Here is a 23,985-nt window from a genome sequence, read left to right as displayed (position 1 = left end):
GAAATGGAAAGGGTGAGATAGGGAGAAAGAGACACCTGCAACCCTGCGTCATCACTTGTGAAGCTTTCCTCCTGTAGGTGGGAATCAGGGGCGTGAACCTTGGGTACTCCAGCACTGTAACATATGCCTTCAACCAGGTACACCAACTGGCCCCCAGCTTAAAAAATTTTTACTTTCCCTTTTGTTGCCCTTGTTGTTGTAGTTATTATTATTGTTGATGTCGTCACTGTTAGATAGGACAGAGAGAAATGGAGAGGAGGCGAAGACGGGGAGAGAAAGACACCTACAGAACTGCTTCACCTTCAGGTGGGAGCTGGGGGCTCCAACAGGGATCCTTACGTTGGTCCTTGCTCTTTGCGCCACGTGCGCTTAATCCGCTGCTACCACCGGACGCCCTATTTATTTTAATAAAAGATAACAAATTAGAGAACTGCTCAACTCTGGCTTATAGTGGAATTAGGGGTTGAAACTGGGGCCTCAGAGCCTCAGGCCTGAAAAATCCCTCCTCCTCGCCTTGTTTATAAATAATTATTTTAATTTTACTAGAGCACTGCTCAGCTCTGTTTTATGGCTGTGTTGGGGATTGAACCTGGGATCTTTGGGGTCTCAGGCATAGCCATTATGTTATCTCTCCAGCCCAGGACTGAAATTCTTTAATTTTTTAAAAAAATTTTGCCTCCAGGGCTATCACTGGGGGAGGCTCTGTGCCTGAACTACAAATCCACTGCTCCTGGAGGCCATTTCCCCCCATTTTTTTGCCCTTGTTGATGTTGTTATTGCTGGATAGGACAGAGAGAAATCGAAAGAAGAGGGGAAGACAGAGAGGGGGAGAGAAAGACAGACACTTATAAACCTGCTTCACCGCTTCTTAAATGGACCCCCCACCCCCGCAGGTGGGAAGCCAAGGACTAGAACCAGGATCCTCCCACAGGTCCTTGTGCTTTTTGCCATGTGTGCTTCACCCGCTGCACTACCACCCGGCCCCCCAGGCCTGAAATTCTTTTGGTTGAGGGTCCAATGCTTTACTCACTGCGCCACCTCCTGGACCACTGAAATTGTTTTGCATGCTCATTATGCTGTCTCCCCAGGTCCTGGCCTTTTTTTTTTTTTTTTCCCTCAGGGTTATGGGGCTCTGTGCCTGTACTACCAATCCTGCTCCTGAAGGCTATTTTTCCCTTTTGTTGCCCTTGTTGTTTATCACTGTTGTTGTTATTATTGCTGTCATTGTTGGACAGGACAGAAAGAAATCGAGAGAAGATAAGACAGAGGGGGAAAGACAGACACCTGCAGACCTGCTTCACCACCTGTGAGGCAACCCCGCTGTAGGTGGGAAGCCGGGTCTTGATCCAGGATTCTTACACTGGTCCTTGTGCTTCTCCCCATGTGCGCTTAACCTGCTGAGCTGCCGTCAAGCATCCTGGCTGTAAGTTCTGTCCATGAAGATCTTTAACCCCCCAGTCCATAATGATGTTACTGGGATGCTAGAGGAGGATGGGCCATGCACAGGTGTCCATGTACAAGTACCTTCATCCCCCCAGCCTCAGCACCATCTCCAATAGCAGCTCAGTATCCAAGTGTGCTATTTCACCTGTCCTGTAGCCCGCTCTTATGTACTCCTCGATTTGTCGATTTTAAGGTACTTTGAAGAGTAGACTAAACTGGGAGTCTTTGCATGGGACTGGAGGAAAAGACATTGGGCAGAAGAGATCCAAAAGGCCGAGAAACACATGAAAAAATGCTCCGAGTCTCTGACTGTCAGAGAAATGCAAATCAAGACAACAATGAGATACCTCTTCACTCCTGTGAGAAAAGGTAACAGCAGCAAATGCTGGAGAGGGTGTGGGGTCAAAGGAACCCTCCTGCACTGCTGGTGGGAATGTCAATTGGTCCAACCTCTGTGGAGAGCAGTCTGGAGAACTCTCAGAAGGCTAGAAATGGACCTACCCTATGACCCTGCAATCCCCCTCCTGGGGATATATCCTAAGGAACCCAACACATCCATCCAAAAAGATCTGTGTACACATATGTTCTTGGCAGCATGATTTGTAATAGCCAAAACCTGGAAGCAACCCAGGTGTCCAACAACAGATGAGTGACTGAGCAAGCTGTGGTATATATACACAATGGAATACTACTCAGCTATTAAAAATGGTGACTTCACTGTTTTCAGCCAATCTTGGATGGACCTTGAAAAAATCATGTTGAGTGGAATAAGTCAGAAACAGAAGGATGAATATGGGATGATCTCATTCTCAGGCAGAAGTTGAAAAACAAGATCAGAAAAGAAAACACAAGTAGAACCTGAAACAGAATTGGCATATATCATCAACGTAAAAGACTCTGGGGTGGGTGGGTGGGGAGAATACAGGTCCAAGAAGGATTCAGAGGACCTAGTGGGGGTTGTATTGTTATATGGGAAACTGGGGAATGTTATGCATGTACAAACTATTGTACTTACTGTTGAATATAAAACATTAATTTCCCAATAAAAAAAAGGAAAAAAATGTAAAATGGTACAATTCTGAAAACCAGTTTGACAGTTCCTCAAAAAAAATTAATGTTAAACACACAATTTAAACAGTAGCTTATCATAGTCCAGCACCCCTTGTTACATACCTAAAAAAACTGAAAATGTTAGATTAATAAAACAGTATCTTAATTATTTACAGCATCTTTATTTGTATTTACTCCAGATTGAAAGCAATCCAGAAAGTCTTTTCTGGTTGAACAGATTAACTGATATAGCCACATAATGGAACTCAACAGTAAAAATGTATCAACAATTGATACATGCAATATTATGAGCACATCTCCAACATATAAGTGAAATAAGCCAGATTCAAAGGACTACATATAGAGAATAATTCTGAACATGGTGAAAGTATAAGAACAGAAACAGGGGTGGGGGTAGATAGCATAATGGTTATGCAAAGAGACTCTCATGCCCTAGGCTCCAAAGTCCCAGGTTCAATCCCCCACTCCACCACAAGCCAGAGCTAAGCAGTGCTCTGGTAAAAAAAAAAACCACAGTAATAGATCAGTGGCTTCCAGAACTGCATATTAGTAAGTTACTCAATACAAGGGAATTTTGAGTGGTGATGGAAATGTTGTATATCTGGATTGTGGTGATTACATCACTGTTTTTGCAAAAAGTCATGGAACTGTACACTAAAAAAGGTGTTTATTATATAAAAACTAAATTATACCTGAATAATAATTATAATTTTCAAAAGTAGAGCTACTTGGAAGTCCTCTGCCTTGCTGGCTCCTGAGCTGTCCTTGGATAAACTGTAATTTCTGAGGACAAAAAAATTAAACTATAGTTTACAAATACAAACACTAAGGCTTCACACACAAAAAAGAACTCCACCTGCAATTAATTACTCTGTGGATTATTAGAGGGTGAATAAGGCTTGACATGCGAAGTGGGATAAGGTTAATGCACGCACCTGGAGCTAGATGTGAAGAATAAAACTAGATCACCTCAGATGTGTTTAAAAGGCAGAGATGAGTAGAAATATAACAAGTAGGGCAAAACTGGGCAAGCTCACTTTTCATGTCCTTCATTCATGAGTTACATGAGCACATAGGTTACTTTGTAATACAATGTAATCTCTGTACAAACTTATTTTTCATGATGAGTTCAATGATATTTACTTCCAAGCTTAATAGCCGTCCAAATTGCTTGTTTACTTTATTGGTAATATTTTGACCTTACTCAATGTTCATTATGTTAGCCTATCCAACATAAAACAACTACTGAGTTGTTGCTCACACTCATCATATTATAATGTCTCTTATGAAAATCCTTTTGATAGAAATAAAGTAGCTTTCAGATTCATCATTTAAAGGGGATTTCTCTTCTATAAGTTTTGCTGATGTGTTGTAAGTTATAAGCTTTGACTGAAGGCTTTCCCATACACAAGGGAATGATAAGATCTCCAAGCAGTATGAGTCACCTGATGTCCAATAAAGGTTGAACACCAACTGAAGGCTTTTCCACATTCTTAGCACTTATAGGGTGTCTCTCCAGCATAAATTTTTTAATGTTGAGTGGGTTGGGAGGTGGGACTGAAAGATTTTCTACATTCACTAATTCAAATGATTTCTCACCAGTATGAATTGTCCAATGCAGAATGAGATTTGTACTGTGGTTGAACGCTCTTCCATGGTCATCACACACAAAGTGTTTCTCTCCACTGTGAACCTGAGTGCTTGGTGTAAGGCTGGAATCATGAGCAAAGGTTGGATCGCATTTACTGCTTTTGGGATTCTCTCTTCTGCGACCTAGAGAGGTCTCTCCAGTATGAGTTCTCTGATGTTGAGTGAGGGTTGACCTCCGACTGAAGGCTTTTCCACAATCATCACATTCATAGGGTTTTTCTCCAGTGTGAACTCTCTGGTGAAGGGCCAGTTGTGAGCTCTGACTGAAAGCTTTTCCGCATTCGATGCACAGATAGGGTTTCTCCCCAGTGTGAACTCTTCGATGTTGAACAAGAGTTGAACTTCGACTGAAAGCTTTGCCACACTCATGACAAACATAAGGTTTTTCTCCAGTGTGAATCCTTATGTGTTCAGTAAGATGAGAGTTAAAACCAAAGGCTCTACCACATTCAGTACATACATAGGGTTTTTCTCCAGTGTGAACCCTATTATGGAGGAAAAGGCTTGAGCTCTGACTAAAGGCCTTGCCACACTGATTACATTTATGTGGTTTCTCTCCGGTGTGAATTCTCTGATGTTGAATAAGGCTTGAATTTCGACTAAAGGCCTTTCCACAGTGATTACATTTATGAGGCCTCTCTCCAGTGTGGATTCTCTGATGTTGGGTTAACTGTGGGCTCTGGCTAAATGCTTTTCCACACTCAAGACATTTGTAAGGTTTCTTTCCTGTATGAATGATGCGATGCTGGAAAAGTGTTGAGCTTCGACTGAAAGCCTTCCCACATTCATTACACCCAAAAGGTTTTTCTCCAGTATGAAGTCTCTGATGAAGAAGGAGGTGGGAATCAAGGCCAAAACATTTCCCACAGTCATTACATTTAAATGGTCTACTTCTAGTGTGAACTTGATGATGCAGAATAAGGCTTGAGCTGTGAACAAAGGCTCGCCCACACTGACCACATTTATAAGATTTTACTCTGTTGTGAGTTCTCTGATGTTTACAAAGGTCTGAATTATATCTGAAGGCTTTGTTGCATATATCACACTTAAAAGGTCTTTCTACTTTTTTGTTTTTTTGAATCCTACCAAAATTTTGGTTCTGATTCAAGTTTCTATCAAATGCACCACACTCTTGTGTTCTTTCTAATGGACTCATTTCCCTACATATGAAAGATTCTTTTGTAAAATCACTCTTCAGAAGATGGAGTTTCTTCAAATTCTGACCAACAGAATTCCCCAGGTTTCCTTCTAGTTTACCTTCATGGTCCCATGTATCCTGCAACTCAGATGCTGGTGGAGTACCTCTTGAGAGTCTTGATACCAAATCTGGGTTTTTCACTTGCTCAGAAAAGTTTGGGTTTACAAAGGATAGTTCCTTGTCCATTCCGACTTCAAAATCTGTTACATAAAACAAAAATAATTACTACATATATCTCCCCAGACAATAACCTGTGTCCACTTCAAGCATATTAGATGTCAGGCTCAGGCAAAAACAAGTAAAGTCATGGGACCTTGGAATATACCTAAAATAGACCTACTAGCTTTTTCCAAAATGGAGACTCCAAATCTTCATCTACGATATTATTGCCTTTAGGTTCATGATTAGTCAACAATTAATTCTGCTTTATTATTTTTTTTTTCTTTTTTGTTTTTAAATTTATTTTATTTATTTATTCCCTTTTGTTGCCCTTGTTGTTTTATTGTTGTAGTTCTTGATGTCATTGTTGTTGAATAGGACAGAGAGAAATGAAGAGAGGAGGGGAAGACAGAGAGGGGGAGAGAAAGATAGACACCTGCAGACCTGCTTCACCGCCTGTGAAGTGACTCCCCTGCAGGTGGGGAGCCGGGGGCTTGAACTGGGATCCTTATGCCGGTCCTTGCGCTTTGCACCACGTGCGCTTAACCCGCTGTGCTACCGCCCGACTCCCCTGCTTTATATCTTAACTGTTTCTCAGCCACCAGATTCCAGAGGATACCATGATGCCAACCTGACTTCACTGAGCAGATGACCCCACCAATGAATGAGTCCTGGAGCCCCACCTCCCCAGAGCCCTGCTCCACTAGGGAAAGAGAGAGACAGGCTTGGAAGCAATTACAGAAACCAAACCTTCTACCTTCTGTACCCCATAGTGATCCTAGGTCCATACTCCCAGAGGGATAAAGAATAGGAAAGCTATCATGGGCCAGACTCTCCCCTAGAGCCTTCAGAATAGGAAAGCTATCAAGGAAGAGGACTGGATATGGAGTTCTCTGGTGGTTGGAATTCTGTGAAACTGTATGCCTCTTATCCTATAATCTTGTTAATATTTCCATTTATAAATAAAAATTAAAAGAAGATTACATTGGGGGTCAGGAGGTAGTGCAGTGGGTTATGTGCACATGGTGTGAAGCACACTGACTGGAGTAGTAAGGATCCTGGTTCGAGCCCGTGGCTCCCCATCTGCAGAGGGGTCGCGTCACAAGTCACTTCCCACACTCTGTCTTCCCCTCCTCTCTCCATTTCTCTCTGTCCTAGCAATGATGACATCAGTAACAATAACAATAATAACCACCACAATAAAAAAAAAAAAACAAGGGCAACAAAAGGGGAAAAAAACAGCCTCCAGGAGGAGTGGTTTCGTGGCAATAACCCTGGAGTCAAAAAAAAAAAAAAGATTTTATCAATAAAATAACATACACCAAAGTAAAAGACTCTGGGGTGGGTGGGTGGGTGGGGAGAATACAGGTCCATGAAAGATGATGAAGGACATAGTGGGGGTTGTATTGTTAAATGGGAATCTGGGGAATGTTATGCATGTACAAACTATTGTATTTACTGTTGAATGTAAAACATTAATTCCCCAATAAAGAAATAAAATTATTAAAAAAATAATAATAAAATAAAAATATATGAAAAAAAGAATTACTACATAAAGTCATAAAGTCATCCAGTACTGATAATATAAATCATGTATTAAAAATGCCAACAGATTATTTAAGGGTGGGAGTAGATAGCATAATGGTTATGCAAAGAGACTCTCATGCCTGAGGCACCGAAGTCCAAGGTTCAATCCCCCCAACCACCACCACCATAAGCCAGAGCTGAGCAGTGCTCTGGTAAAATTTTAAAAAAAAATTATTTAAAAAAATAGGTGAGGGGGCTGGGCATTGGCACAGCAAGTTAAGTGCACATAGTACTAAGCACAAGGACCCACAGAAGGATCCTGGTTCGAGCCCCTGGTTCCCATCTGCAGGAGGAAAGCTTCACAACCAGTAAAGCAGGTCTGCAGGTGTCTGTCTCTCTCCCTCTTGATCTTCTCCTCCCCTCTCAATTTTTCTCTGTCCTAACCAATAAAATGGAAAAAAATGGCCTCTAGGAACAGTGGATTCATAGTGTCAGTCTCAGTGATAACCCCAGAGGCCAAAAAAAAAAAAAAGAAAAAAAAATTACAGACAGAATTCACAAAATAAAAATTCAACAATATAAACTCATTTAAATCCAGTAATAATAAAACTGAATTTGGGGGCCAGGAGGTGGTGCACCTGGTTGAGCACACATGTTACAATGTTCAAGGACCCAGGTTCAAGGCCCTGTTCCCTACCTGCAGGGGGAAAGCTTCATGAGTGATAAAGCAGGGCTGCAGGTGTCTCTCTTATCTCTCTCCCTCTCTATCACCTCCTTCCCTCTCAATTTCTGGCTGTCTCTATCAAATAAATAAAGATAATAAAAAAGGCTTAAAAAATAAAACTAGGGAGTCGGGTAGTAGTGCAACGTGTTAAGCACACATGGCTTGAAGCACAAGGACCGGTGTAAGGATCCCAGTTCAAGTCCCCGGCTCCCCACCTGCAGGGGAGTCGCTTCACAGGTGGTGAAGCAGGTCTGCAGGTGTCTCTCTTTCTCTCCCCTCTCTCTGTCTTCCCCTCCTCTCTCCATTTCTCTCTGTCCTATCCTACAACGATGACAACAATAACTACAAAAATAAAACAACAAGGGCATCAAAAGGGAATAAAAATGTTTTTTAAAAATCCCTGATTTTTACTTTATCAAATTGGCAAATTAATCAATCTAACAAACATTGAAGAGGGCTGGCATGTATTATGTAAGGAGAATAAAATCAAGACTCTAATCTGAAAAAATTTAGTCTATTTTAAGATTAGAGAGATAATTAAACAAGTAACATCTTTTCTATTTTTCAAACTGGGGTCTCATGCATGTGAAAGCCTACTAACCCAGGCAAACTTTTTTAACCTTTTAACTTCTGATACAGAGTAAGAAAGGAAGCATCAAAGACTACAGTAGCACGCTAAAGTTCATGGAACTGCTCCCTCACCTAGTGCTATACATAATGCTCCCATGTAATGGTAATTGTTCAGTCCTGGTTCTTTACATATGGTAAAGTGTGCACTCCACTAGATAAGCTATCTCCAAGCCCCAAATAAATTACTAAAAGTAATAAAGCATGTAACATGAAAACTATGTGGAAATATATGAAAATACAACATGGCCTTCAAGTTAGTCTACATACACAGAGACCTCTGGGTAAAAGTAAGATTTAAGATAAAAATAGAAAATACCACTTTGGAAATAAATAAAGTTGAAAAAAAAAAAAAAAGAAAACACTTTCGGGAGTCGGGCTGTAGCACAGCGGGCTAAGCGCAGGTGGCACAAAGCACAAAGACCAGCATAAGGATCCCGGTTCGAACCCCGGCTCCCCACCTGCAGGGGAGTCGCTTCATAGGCGGTGAAGCAGGTCTGCAGGTGTCTCTCTTTCTCTCCTCCTCTCTGTCTTCCCCTCCCTCTCTCTATTTCTCTCTGTCCTATCCAACAACGACAACAACAATAATAAATACAACAATAAAATAACAAGGGCAACAAAAGGGAAAAAATAAATAAAATAAATATTTAAAAAAAAAGAAAACATTTTTAACTATTAGGCACAATGATTTGAAATTGATGTGTGGCACAATCTAACAAATTCAAGAATTTCACTATGGTTAGAGCAAGTACTAGGAGAGCATAAGCTGGGGTATAACAGATCCTGAAGTTCAAGAAATTATTTTATATGCTGAAGCTCTGGCTTATGTTGGTGAAGGTGACTGAACCAGGAACTATGGAATCTCACGCAGGAAAATCTATTTGCTCTCTACTCCTCACCCCAGTGTTAAATGAAAATTGAAGTAACTATCACTTTTAGTACTATGGAACTATAAAATTTTGGTTTAATGAGACAAAAGCACTGGCCAGTTTTGACACATATATATGCATTTCTGGGGCCTGAACCTTGGACCTAAGATTTGTGCTATCCCCCTGGTCCTGTTGGTTTGACTATAAATACAATTTTCTTTTCTTTTTTTAAACTTATCTTTATTTGATAGAGATAGCCAGAAATTTAGAGGGAAGGGTGAGATAGAAAGGGGAAGACAGAGATATCTGCAGCCAACTTCACCACGTGTGAAGCTTTCCTCTTACAGGTGCAGACAGGGGGCTTGAACCCAGGACCTTGCAAATTGTAACGTGCATTTGCCAGGTGCACCACCACGTGGCCCCCTATAAATACGTTGTTCAAAGGCTAAGTTCACAGAGTCAGAAGATAGCTCACCCAGTAGAACTTGTGTATTGCAATGCCCAAGTTACTGGGTTCAAGCAAAATACCACGTGTCATGCACATGAGGGGATGCTCCCATGTATGGTGAAGTGTTAAGGTGTCTTTTTCTTTATCCTTGCTCCTCTGGCTCTATAAATATATATATATTGGGAGTCTGGTGGTAGCACATTGGGTTAAATGCACATGGTGCAAAGTACAAGAACCATTATAAGGATCCCGATTCGAGCCCCTGGCTCTCCACCTGCAAGGGGATTCGCTTCACAAGTGGTGAAGCAGGTGGAGGTGTCTATCTTTCTCTCCCGTCTTTCCCTCCTCTCTCCACTTCTCTCTGTCCTATACAACAACGATGACATCAGTAACAACAACAATAACAACAATAAAACAACATGGGCAACAAAAGGGAGTAAGTAAATAAATATTTTTTAAAAAGTTCAAGGACCAGGCAGTGACATATCTGGTAAAAAAATAAAAAAATAATCGTGTGTCAACAACCCAGTTTCAAGTTCCTGGTCCCAACCTGCAGTGGGCTGTTTCAGAAGTGATGAAGCAATCCTGCAAGTGTTTCTCTTTTTGCTCTCCCTATTTCTGTCTCTACCATTATATATATAAAGTTGAGCTGAAAACATGTCTCAGTTGTGGTTTCACACATATGTAAGGCTAGGTTCAACCCCTTATCCCATAAATAATAAAAGGGCAGTTAAAAATATATACCAGGGCGCAGGGAGATGGCTTACTCAGTAGACTGTGTACTTTATCATGCATGAGGTTTTGAGTCCCTGACCACCATATGACACTATAAAAGGGAAGTTTCAAAGAAATGAAGCAGTGTTGTGCTATCTCTTCTAATTCTCTTTCTCCCTATCACTCTCTACATGGGGAAGGGGGCGGTATGCTGGGAACAGTAGAATAATTTAGGCTAGAAGCCCCAGTAAGGGAGTCGGCGGTAGCACAGTGGGTTAAGTGCACGTGGTGCAAAGCACAAGGGATAGGCATAGGGATCCCGGTTCCAGCCCCGGCTCCCCACCTGTAGGGGAGTCACTTCACAGGCGGTGAAGCAGGTCTGCAGGTGTCTACCTTTCTCTCCCCCTCTCTGTCCATTTCTCTGTCCAATCCAACAACAATGACATCAACAATAATAACTACAACAACAATAAAAAAGTCAAGAGCAACAAAAAGGAAATACATATTAAAAAAAAAAAAAGGAAGAAGAAGAAGCCCCAGCAAATGCCTGGAGGAGAGAGGAAAAAAATGTAGAGTAAAGGGGGCTGGGCGGTATCACAGCGTGTTAAGCGCACGTGGCACAAAGCACAATGCCTGGTTAAGGATCCCAGTTCGAGCCCCCAGCTCCCCACCTGAAGGGGGGTCGCTTCACAGGCAGTGAAACAGGTCTGCAAGTGTCTGTCTTTCTCTGCCCTCTCTATCTCCCCCTCCTCTCTCCATCTCTCTCTGTCCTATCCAACAACAATAGCAATAACAACAATAAAAATAATAGCAACAACAAGGGCCACAAAATGGGAAAAATGGCTTCCAGGAGTAGTGGATTCGTAGTGTAGGCACCAAGCCCCAGCGAGAACCCTGGAGGCAAAAAAAAAAAAAAAAAAAGTAGAGTGAAAAAGGTATGTACACCCCCATACACCTATGGACATCTAATCTTTGACAAAGGGTCCCCAGACTATTAAATGGGGAAAGCAGAGTCTCTTCAACAAATGGTGTTGGAAACAATGGGTTGAAACATGCAGAAGAATGAAACTGAATCACTGTATTTCACCAAATACAAAAGTAAATTCCAAGTGGATCAAGGACTTGGATGTTAGACCACAAACGATCAGATACTTAGAGGAAAATATTGGCAGAACTCTTTTCTGCATAAATTTTAAAGACATCTTCAATGAAACGAATCCAATTACAAAGAAGATTAAGGCAAGTATAAACCTATGGGACTACATCAAATTAAAAAGCTTCTTCACAGCAAAAGAAACCACTAACCAAACCAAGAGACCCCTCACAGAATGGGAGATCTTTACATGCCATACATCAGATAAGAGTTTAATAACCATCATATATAAAGAGCTTGCCAAACTCAACAACAAGACAACAAATAACCCCATCCCAAAATGGGGGGAGGACATAGACAGAATATTCACCACAGAAGAGATCCAAAAGGCCGAGAAACACATGAAAAAATGCTCCAAGCCTCTGATTGTCAGAGAAATGCAAATAAAGACAATGAGATACCACTTCACTCCTGTGAGAATGTCATACATCAGAAAAGGGAACAGCAACAAATGCTGGAGAGGGTGTGGGGTCAAAGGAACCCTCCTACACTGCTGGTGGGAATGTCAATTGGTCCAACCTCTGTGGAGAACAGTCTGGAGAACTCTCAGAAGGTTAGATCCTGCAATTCCTCTCCTGGGGATATATCCTAAGGAACCCAACATATCCATCCAAAAAGATCTGTGTACACATATGTTCTTGGCAGCACAATTTGTAATAGCCAAAACCTGGAAGCAACCCAGGTGTCCAACAACAGATGAGTGGCTGAGCAAGTTGTGGTCTATATACACAATAGAATATTACTCAGCTATAAAAAATGCTGACTTCACTGTTTTCAGCTGATCTTGGATGGACCTTGAAAAATTCATGTTAAGTGAAATAAGTCAGAAACAAAAGGATGAATATGGGATGATCTCAGTCTCAGGCAGAAGGTGAAAAACAAAATCAGAAAAAAAATAAAATAAAAAAACACAAGTAGAACCTGAAATGGAATTGGCCTATCACACCAAAATAAAAGACTCTGGGGTGGGTGGGTGGTGAGAATACAGGTCCAAGAAGGGTGATAGAGGACCTAGTGGGGGTTGCATTGTTATATGGGAAACTGGGGAAAGTTATGCATGTACAAACTATTGTATTTACTGTTGAATGTAAAACATTAATTCCCCAATAAAGAAATTTAAAAAAAAAAGTATGTACCAGGAGTCGGGCGGTAGCAGTGGGTTAATATCGCATGAGCCGCAAAGCACAAGGTCCGGCACAAGGATCCCGGTTCAAGCCCCCCCACCCCCCACCCCTAGGTCCCACCTGTACAGGAGTCGCTCCACAAGCGGTGAAGCAGGTCTGCAGGTTTCTATCTTTCTCTCCTTTTGTCTGTCTTCCCCTCCTCTCTCCATTTCTTTCTGTCCTATCCAATAACAACAACATCAATAAGAACAACTATAATAACTACAACAATAAAAACAAGAGCAACAAAAGGGAATAAATATTAAAAAAAATAAATACACCAAAAGAAAATCTATTAAAAAAAAAAAAAGTATGTACCGGGAGTCCGGCGGTGGCACAGCAGGTTGAGCGCATGTGGCGCGGAGTGCAAAGACTGGCCTAAGGATCCCGGTTCGCGCCCCTGGCTCCCCACCTGCAGGGGCTTGCTTTACAAGCAGTAAAGCAGGTCTGCAGGTGTCTGTCTTTCTCTCCCACTCTGTCTTCCCCTCCTCTCTACATTTCTCTATGTGCTATCCAACAACAACAACATCAATAGTAACTACAACAATAAAACAACAGGGACAACAAAAGGGAATAAATAAATATAAAAAAAATCATATATGCTTTAAAAAAAAGTATGTACCAAAAGATACTACATATCCTTTGTTTCCAAAATTACACAACTAGGAATTTACCCTCTGTGAATAGGTTTAACTAGAAAGAGAAGCTAGGAACCAGGTGGCATACCTGGTTGAGTGCACACATTACAATGTGCAGGGACCCAATGGGGTTCCAACCTTTGGTCCCAACCAATAGGGTGAGAAGCTTCACAAATTGGTAAAGCAGTGTTGAAGTGTCTTCCCCTTCCCTCTCAATCTGTTTTTTGTTTGTTTGTTTAATTTATTAGATAGACACAGCCAGAAATTGCCGAGGGTAAGGGGAAAGGGAGAGACACCTGCACCGCTGCTTCAACACTTGTGAAACTTTCCCACTGCAGGTGGGGACCAGGGGCTTGAACCTGGGTCCTTGCGCATCTCAACATGTGCGCTCAACCAAGTGCACCACCACCTGGACCCTCTCTGTTTTTCTCTTTTTTAATATTTATTTATTTATTTTCCCTTTTGTTGCCCTTGTTGTTTTACTGTTGTAGTTAATATTGTTGTTGTTATTGACGTTGTTGTTGGATAAGAAAGAGAGAAATGGAGAGAGGAGGGGAAGACAGAGGGGGGAGAGAAAGATAGACACCTGCAGCCCTGCTTCACCGCCTGTGAAGCGACTCCCCTGCAGGTGGGGAGCCGGGGTTTGAACCGGGATCCTTATGCTGGTCCTTGTGCTTTGCGCCACCTGCGCTTAACCTGCTACTCTACTGCCCCACTCCCCCTCTCTCTGTTTTTAAGAACATTCTTTTTATTATTTATTAGAGACAGAGAGAAATTAAAGGGGAGAGAGAAATAGAGGAGACATATACCTGCAGCCCTGCTTCACTACTTGTGAAGCTTCCCCCCCTACAGGTGGGGACCAGAGGTTTAAACCTGCAACCTTGCACTGTAATGTGTGCACTTAACCAGGTGCACTACTGCCTGGCCCCTCATTTTCTCTGTCTCTGTCCAAAAGAAGTAAATTATATATATATATATATATATATATATATATATATATATATATACAGAGAGAGAGAGAGAGAGAGGGAATTGTTATTAAAGAATTCTGGGAGGGAGTCAGGCAGTAGCTCAGCGGTTAAGCGCACGTGGTGCAAAGTGCAAGGACTTGCGTTTGGACCCCAGTTTGAGACCCCAGCTCCCCACCTGCAGGGGAGCCGCTTCACAAGCGGTGAAGCAGGTCTGCAAGTGTCTGTCTTTCAGCCTCTCTGTCTTCCCCTCCTCTCTCCATTTCTCTCTGTCCTATCCAACAACGACAGCAACAACAACAATAACTACAACAATAAAAGCAACAAGGGCAACAAAAGGGAATAAATAAATAAATATTAAAAAATAAAAAAAAAGAATTCTGGGGGCCGGGTAGTGGCACACCTGGTTGATGCTAGGGTTTGAACCTGGGAATTGGGGCCTCAGGCATGAAAGTCTTTTGTATAACCATTATGCTATCTCTTCAGTCCAGGGCTTTGTTTAGGATTAATATGAAAAAAAAAGGGAGTTAGGCGGTAGCACAGCGGGTTAAGCGCACGTGGCGCAACGATCATCACAAGGATCCTGGTTCGAGCCCCCGGCTCCCCACCTGTAGGGGAGTCGCTTCACAGACAGTGAAGTAGGTCTGCAGGTGTCTATCTTTCTCTCCCCCTCTGTCTTCCCCTCCTCTCTTCATTTCTCTCTGTCCTATCCAACAACATCGACATCAATAACAATAATTACTACAACAATAAAACAAGGGCAACAAAAGGGGATAAATATTAAAAAATTAATATGAAAAAGAAAGAGTGTGACAGAACCAGAGCATTGTTCTGGCACATGCAATCCTAGGGATTTTATGCTTGAGAGTCCATTGCTTAATCTACTGTGCTACATACCACCCATGCCATAAAACACATTTTTGTTTGTTTGTTTTCTTGTCTTCATAGAGGTTTCAATGCTCCAAGCTGACTTTTTCAGAAAGTGGGAGAGATAACAGGACTGAATCCTTCAATGCTGTAGTATTCCCATGTGGTGTACTGGGGTCAAAACAGGAGCTCGCATGGCAAGGCATGCACCCCTCTAGGTGAGCTATCTTACCAGGCCTGGAGAAACGATTTTTAACTACTGAGTCATTTTATTTATACTTACAGGACTATGTGGTTAAATTTTTATGCCAATTTGATAACTTTCTCTAAATTATTTCTAAATTTTATCTCAACGGTCAAATATTTTAAGAATAAACGTATTCTTTAAAAAATATTTTTAGGGGTTGGGTGGTAGCACAGCGGGTTAAGTGCACATGGTGCAAGGTGCAAGGACAGACACAAGGATCTCGTCTCAGGTCGTTTCACAGGCGGTGAAGCAGGTCTGCAGGTGTCTATCTTTCTCTTCCTCTCTGTTTCCCCTCCTCTCTACATTTCCTTCGGTTCTGTCCAAAAACAGCAGCAGCAATGAGAACAATAATAATGATGACAACAAGGATAACAAAATAGGGCAAATGACCTCCAGGAGCAGTGGATTTGTGGTGCAGGCACTGAGCCCCAGCAATAACCCTGGAAGCAAAATATATATAAAGAAATTTTGGGCTGGGTGGTGGCACACATTACAGTGCGCAAGGACCCAGGTTCAAGACCCCAGTCCCCACCTGAAGGGGGAAAGCTTCACAAGTGGTGAAGCAGTGCTGCAGGTATCTCTATCTCTCATCCTCTATATCACCCCCTTCTCTCTCAGTTTCTGTCTGTGTCTATGCAATAAATAAAGATAAAAAAAATCGTGGCGTGTGGGCTAGGAGGTGGCGCAGTGGATAAAGCACTGGACTCTCACGTATGAGGTCCAGAGTTCAATCCCTGGCAGCACATGTACAAGAGTGATGTCTCGTTCTTTGTCTCTCCTCCTATCTTTCTCATTAATAAATAAATAAATAAAATATTTAAAAAATGTTTTACAAGACTGTTGAGATCACAAGGCAATTAATTTTTTGTTTGGTTTTTTTGGTCATCTCTGGAGCTTCACTGGTCTGAACTTGTTATCATAGAAACAGAATTGAGAGGGAAAGTAAACACAGCACTAAACTTCCTTCAAGGAGGTTCACTTCCTAACAAAGTACCAAAACCTAGATATAGACCAGGTCCCGTAAAATAGAGCATATGTCCACAGTTATCCATAAATTAGGGCAAAATGGGGGTCTCGCGGTAGTGCAGTGGGTTAAGCGCATGTGGTGCAAAGCGTGGGGACCTGCGGAAGGATCTCGGTTAGAGCTCCCGAGCCCCACCTGCAGAGCAGTCACTTCACAAGCGGTCAGGAAGGTCTGCAGGTGTCTATCTTTCTCTCCCCCTCTGTCTTCCCCTCCTCTCTCCATTTCTCTCTGTCCTATCCAACGACAACGACATCAATAACAATGATAATAATAACCATAACAATGGTAAAAAAAAAACAAACCAGGGTAACAAAAGGGAAAAAAGGGCCTCCAGGAGCAGTGGATTCGTGGTGTAGGTACTGAGCCCCAGCAACAACCCTGGAGGCAAAAAAAAAAAAAAATAGGGCAAAATATATACCTGAAAGCAAAAATATACAATAGTCTTTAGTGAGTCAGTATCAAGTTCATAATGAAATAGTGTCCACTTAAGACTTAGATACCCTCCTCACCTACTTCCTATTACAGTTCTCTCACTCACTCCAAAGCTAACATTAGCAAAGCAAGGACTGCAAAAGCTGAATAAAGGCAAGAGACTGGCACACTTTAACGATGACTCTTTAGTCACTATCAGGCCACCCCATCAGCTGGGGCCCTAGTTGGGGAGTCCTGAGATTCCCTAACAGACATGATGGGCCTAGACCTCGAATTAATCACTTTCTCCATTGTTACAGGTCATCTCTATCAGAAACAAAACAATAGACATCTTTGTGGGCTCCCATAGGACCTTGCCCTCAACTTGGATCAACAATGATAGAGAATGTTCCATCCTCCGAAGGCAGGATGGACAACATACTCTATGCTACACCTGAGGAAGATGGGTCGATACTGGGGCAGCATGGAATGTTCCTACTGACGACCACAGAATGTGAGCTCAGATCTAGAGGGATGTAGAGGTCAGATATGCTCCTACATTGAATATGGGCCCCAGACCACATCAAATTGATGGGGTTTACAGTCAACAATATTTATACTCCTTTCCCATATTAGGGAGCTACTCTTTTCCCTGATCCAACTCTCTGGTCCTTTTTCCAGCCATGACATCATCTCCCCAGACAATAACTTGGATACACCTGCATATCAGATTTCAGGCTCAGGGAAATAAAGAAAAAGAAAGAGAGAAAGGAAAAAACTAGTATAGCCACAGGCTCTTTGGAATATAACTAAAATATACCTACTAGCTATCTACAAAATGGAGGACCCCCCCAACTCTTCATCTGCACTATTCCAGCCTTTAGTTCCATGACTGTTCAAACAATTTGTTTGGCTTTGTATGTTAACTCTCTTGTCAACCACCAGGTTCCAGATGCTAGCAGGATGCTGACCAGACTTCCCTGGACAGACAGCTCCACCAATGTGTCCTGGAGCTCCACTTCCTCAGAGCCCTTCCCCACTAGAGAAAGAGAGAGTCAGGCTGGGAGTATGGGTAGACCTGTCAACGCCCCGTTCATCAGGGAAGCAATTACAGAAGCCAGACCTTCAACCTTCTGCATCCCACAATGACCTTGCATCCATACTCCCAGAAGGTTAAAGAATAAGAAATCTACCAGGGGAGGGATGGGACAGAGTTCTGGTGGTGGTGGGAATTTTGCGAAGCTGTACCCTTCTTATCCTATGGTTTTGTCAATGTTTCCTTTTTATAAATAAAAAAATTAAAAAAAAAAGAAAAAAAAACTTCCTTCAGTGTGATAGGGGTTGGGTTTGAACCTGGGTCTACCAAGTGACAAAGTAGTACAGTAAATGAGCTTTTTTTCTGGCCCCAGTACTTTTTATTATGTGGCTATAGTATATGTGCTGAAGACTGGTTTTTTAAAAAATATTTTATTGTAATTTAAAAAAAAAAATTTATTAATTAATTTATTCATGAGAAAGATAGGAGAAAGAACCAGATATCACTCTGGTACATGTTACTGCCAGAGATTGGACTCAGGACCTCATGCTTGAGAATCCAATGCTTTATCCACTGCACCACCTCCCAGACCAGATTTTATTGTAATTTTGAGAGACAGTGAGAGGGTGGAGGGAGGGGGAGGGCAGGAAGGGGGAGGGAGAGAGAAAAAGAGAAACACCAGAGTACCGCTCATCTCTGGCTTATGGTGGTTCGAGGAATTGAACCTGGGACTTTGGAGCCTCAAGCATGAGTCTGTCTGCATAACCATTATGCTATCTCCCTGCCCTGCAAATACTTTTTCATATTTATTTATTTATTTATTTGCCTCCTGGGTTATTGCTGGGGCTCAGTGCCTGCACTACAAATCCACTGCTCCTGGAGGCTATTTTTCCCATTTTGTTGCCCTTGTTATTGTTATTATTGTTGTTGTTGTAGGACAGGGCAGCGAGAATCCGAGAGGAGGGGAGACAGAAAGGGGGAAGAGAAAGATGACACCTGCAGACCTGCTTTACCGCCTATGAAGCAATCTCCCTGCAGGTGGGGAGCCAGGAACTTGAACTGGGATCCTTATGCCGGTCCTTACACTTTGCGCCAAGTGTGTTTAACCCGCTGTGCTACCACCTAGCACCCCCTCATTTCACTTTTTTTTTTTTTTGCCTCCAGGGTTATCTCTGGGGCTTGGTGCCTACACTACTAATCTACTGCTCCTAGAGGCCATTTTTCCCATTTTTTTGTTGCCCTTGTTGTTACATGTTATTGCTGTTGGATAGGACAGAGAGAAATTGAGAGAGGAAGGAAGACAGAGAGAGAAGAGAAAGACACCTGCAGACCTGCTTCACTGCTTGCAAAGGGAATCCCCTGCAAGTGGGGAGCCGGGGGCTCAAACCAGGATCTTTACACCCTTGTGCTTAGCATTATGTGCACTTAACCCCCTGCGCTACTTTCTAAATGTGGTGCTGGGAAATACACTCAGAGCTTCATGAAGGTGTGGCACTGAGCAGCCTCCCAGGTTCAATTTTTGCATTACTATTATTATTTTTTAGAAGGAGAGAGGAACAAAGGAGATTGATAATTCAGCACTACTGCCCACCAAGTGCCCTCAGTGTCAGGCACGGTACTCCCAATGTGGTGCTAGAGTTTGAGATCAACACCTCACACATGTAAGGTGTGAGACTTACTAAGTGCGTTATCTTTCATCTCTTGGCTATTTAATTTATTCTCTTACTTTTTTAGCAATTACATTTTAAAAAATGGAGAGATAACATAAGTCCCAATCTGTTTGGTACAGGAAATTTTGCTTTGATATCAAAATTTGATAATGGTTTGAGAAAAGAAAATTTCAGGCCAATTTCATAATTATATCTGAAAAAAAAAAAACATTAACAAGTCCATATCAGTGATGTAGAAAAGATAATAACTAGGGTTAATTCAAGGAATGCAAGCTTAGCATATTGATACAAACATCAATTTAACTCAATACATTTAAGTAAAAAAAAAAAAGGATGCAGAAGAAATTTTTGTCAAAATTTAACATCCATTTCTAATTTACAACACAGCAAACACTTAAAGCAACAAGGACCAGAAGGAAGCATCCTTAATTCAAAGTTAAATTAGTATGTTAAAAAAAACCTGTAACAAATATCGCACTTCCTTGTGAAAGAGAAAGGTTCCAATTAAAGATGGATGTGACTGCCATCAATTTCTATTAAATACTGCGTTAGGCACAACAGTAAGACAAAAAGTAATATGACACAGAAAGATTAAAATGGACCAAATAGAAGTTAACATTATTAATAAATTATACAACTTATAACATCAATAGAATTTTTTGTTAATTTATATGTACAGAAAATAAGCATATTCATAAAATAGTAATGAAATGATACCTCTTAGTGATAAATGGGAAACTACCCAAATATCCACCAATTTCAGAATGTATGAAGTGGGAGTCGGGCTGTAGCGCAGCGGGTTAAGCGCAGGTGGCGCAAAGCACAAGGACCGGCATAAGGATCCTGGTTCGAACCCCGGCTCCCCACCTGCAGGTGAAGCAGGTCTGCAGGTGTCTATCTTTCTCTCCTCCTCTCTGTCTTCCCCTCCTCTCTCCAATTCTCTCTGTCCTATCCAATAACGACAACAATAACAATAATAACTACAACAATAAAACAACAAGGGCAACAAAAGGGAATAAATAAATAAAATAAAATATTTTAAAAAAAGAATGTATGAAGCGTGGGTAGATATCATAATTATTATGCAAACAAACTGTCATGCCTGAGGCTCTGAAGTCCCAGGTTCAATCCCCCACACCACCATAAGCCAGAGCTGACCAGTGCTCTAGTTAATAAAAAAAAGAAAAGAATGTATGAATAAACAGAGACACAGTTATTGAGAAAATTATATAATAAGAACGGATAAACTACTACACAGCACACCATGAGTGAATCTTAAATTTTGAATAGAAGTTAGACACAAAATAGTATTTGCTGTATGATTCCATTTATGTAAAGTTAAAAGCAGAGCCAGGTGGCGGCACACCTGGTTAAACACACACATTACAGTGTGCAAGGACCCAGGATCAAGCCCCTGGTCCCCACCTGCAGGAAGAAAGCTTCATAAGTGGTGAAACAGGGCTGCAGGTTATCTCTCTATCTCTTTCCCTACCTCCCTTCTCTCAATTTCCCCGTCTCTATTCAATAACAAATAAAAATAAAGTTATGGGGCTGGGCGATGGTACACTGGGTTAAGTGCACATAGTGTGAAGTGCTATGACTCCCACAAGGATCCCAGTTCAAGACCTCAGCTCCTCCCCTGCAGGGGGTGAAGCAGGTCTGCAGGTATCTATCTTTCTCTCCCTCTCTGTCTTCCCCTCCTCTCTCAATTTCTTCCTGTTCTATCTAACACCAATGGAAAAAAATGGCTCCCAGATGCAGTTGATTTATAAGGTAGGCACAGAGCCCCAGCAATAACCCTGGAGGCAAATAAATAAGTAAATAAAGTTAAACACTGGGCTGGAAAGACAGTATAATGGTTATGCAAAAATACTCTCATGCTTGAGGTTGAAAGTGCCAGGTTCAATCCCCACCCCCACCTTAAGCCAGAGCTCAGTAGTACTCTCCTTTAAAAAAGACAAAGAGGGGAGTCAGGCGGTAGCGCAGCAGGTTAAGCACAGGTGGCACGGCGGGTTAACCGGCAGCGGGTTAACTGCAGGTGGCACAAAGTGCAAGGACCAACTAAGTATCCCTTGTTTTATTGTTGTAGTTGTTATTGATGTCATCATTGGATAGGACAGAGAGAAATGGAGAGAGGAGGAGAAGACAGAGGGAGAGAGAAAGATAGACACCTGCAGACCTACTTCACCGCCTGTAAAGTGACTCCCCTGCAGGTGGGGAGCCAGGGGCTCGAATCCGGATGCTTAGTTGGAAAATTTAAAAAAAATTTTAATTTAAAAAAAGACAAAAAATTCCATCTTTCTCTCCCCCTCTCTACCTTCCCTACTCCAATTAATTTCTCTCTGTACTGTTCCAATAAAAATAAATAAATAAATACAGAAAAAATGTCCACCAGGAACAATGGATTCATAGTGCTGGCACTGAGCCTTAGCAATAACCCTGGAGGGAAAAAATACCTGCTTTCTCGAGATGATATATATACAAAAGATTTTATTTATTTATTCATGAAGATAGAAGGAGAGAGAGAAACAACCAGACATCACTCTGGTACATATGCTGCCAAGGATTGAACTCAGGACCTCATGCTTGAGAATCCAATGCTTTTTTTTTTTTAATAAAGATTTTATTTATGTATTTATTTATTAATGAGAAAGATAGGAGGAGAGAGAAAGAACCAGACATCACTCTGGCACATGTGCTGGCGGGGATTGAACTCAACCTCCTGCTGCAGAGTCCAAAGATTTATCACTGCGCCACCTCTCGGACCACGAGAATCCAAACCTCCCAAACATGATGATCTATACCTTGACTAAGGTTTGGTTTACATTAATGTATCTACCCATAAACCTCAAATGACTAGGGAGGTGGTGTAGTGCTGCATGTAAAAGTATGGAGTGGGGGGAGTCAGGCTGTAGCGCAGCGGGTTAAGCGCAGATGGCGCAAAAGCGCAAGGACCTGCATAAGGATCCTGGTTCAAGCCCCCGACTCCCCACTTGCAGGGGAGTCACTTCACAAGCGGTGAAGCAGGTCTGCAGGTGTCTTTCTCTCCCCCTTTCTGTCTTCCCCTCCTCTCTCCATTTCTCTCTGTCCTATCCAACAATAATGACAACAATAGTAATAATTACCACAACAACAAGGGCAATAAAAGGGGGGAAAATGGCTTCCAGGAGCAGTGGATTCATGGTGCAGGCACCGAGCCCCAGCAATAACACTGGAGGCAAAAATAAATAAATAAACAAACAAATAAATAAAAAGTATGCAGTGGGGAGCCAGGTGGCGGCACACCCAGCTAAGCACACATACAGCCATGCGCTAGGACCCAGGTTTGAGCCCCTGATCCCCACCAGCAATGGAGGCGCTTCATGAGCAGTGAGGCAGGTCTGCAGGCATCAGTCTTTTCTCTCCCTCGCTACTTCCCCACTAACTCTCAATTTCTCTGTCCTATCAAGCAAAATAGAAAGAAAGAAAAGAAAAAAAAAGGAAAAAAAACAGCCATTGGAAGCAGATGATTCCTAGTCCTGGCACCACGCCCCAGCAATAAACCTGGTGGCAATAAAAATTAATAAATAATCAATGCAACAAGTACCATCTCAGCATGCTTCACCTCAGACTGTGTACAGAGACATCAGGCATGAATTGCCAATCCTTCAGCCTCATCACTCGGGTGAGACCTTTCCTCTCATGGTAGTCTCTAATTCCATTCAGGAGGTTCACTTCCTAACAAAAGTCCCAAAACCTAGATATAGGCCGGGTCCCGTAAGATAGAGTATATGCTCACATGTATCTGTAAATTAGGGCAAAACATATACCTGAAAGCAAAAATACACAATAGTCTTTAGTGAGTCAGTATCAAGTTCATAATGAAATAGTGTCCACTTAAGACTTAGATACCCTCCTCACCTATTTCCTATTACAATTCTCTCACTCACTCCAAAGCTAACATTAGCAAAGCAAGGACTGCAAAAGCTGAATAAGGGCAAGAGACTGGCACACTTTAACGATGACTCTTTAGTCACTATCAGGCCATTCCACCAGCTGGGGCCCTAATCGAGGAGTCCTGAGTCTCCCAAACAGACTTGATGGGCCTAGACCTCAAATAAATCCCTCTCTCCATTGTTTCCGGTCATCTCTATCAGGAACAACAAAACAGACCCCTTTGTGGGTCCCCATAGGACCTTGCCCTCAACCTGGATCAACAATGGTAGAGAATGTTCTATCCTCTGAAGGGAGGATGGACAACATACTCTATGCTACACCTGAGGAAGATGGGTCGATACTGGGGCAGCATGGAATGTTCCTACTCATGACCACAGAATGTGAGCTCAGATCTAGAGGGATGTAGAGGTCACACAGGCTCCTAAGCTAATTATGGGCCCCA

At 42.1% G+C, this 23,985-nt stretch overlaps 1 protein-coding gene across 2 annotated transcripts in view; it reads right to left on the bottom strand.

Moving 5' to 3' along the window:
- Positions 1-229: 229 nt before the first annotated feature.
- Positions 230-23,985, bottom strand: part of ZNF251 (zinc finger protein 251) — a 30,581-nt gene continuing 6,825 nt past the window's right edge. The window contains exons 5-6 of one of the 2 annotated variants that reach the window (XM_060197026.1): positions 4,114-5,562; positions 230-395 (exon numbers count right to left, since the gene is read on the bottom strand). In XM_060197026.1, the coding sequence (XP_060053009.1) occupies positions 370-395; positions 4,114-5,562 (1,475 nt within the window). In that variant the 3' untranslated portion in view covers positions 230-369. Of the gene's footprint in view, positions 396-2,659; positions 5,563-23,985 lie in introns of those variants that run through there. The other variant, XM_016185183.2, reaches the window with a different exon arrangement.

Source organism: Erinaceus europaeus, chromosome 1, assembly GCF_950295315.1.
Source record: "Erinaceus europaeus chromosome 1, mEriEur2.1, whole genome shotgun sequence".
Lineage (NCBI taxonomy): Eukaryota > Metazoa > Chordata > Mammalia > Eulipotyphla > Erinaceidae > Erinaceus > Erinaceus europaeus.
This window is presented reverse-complemented; position numbering and strand designations above follow the sequence as displayed.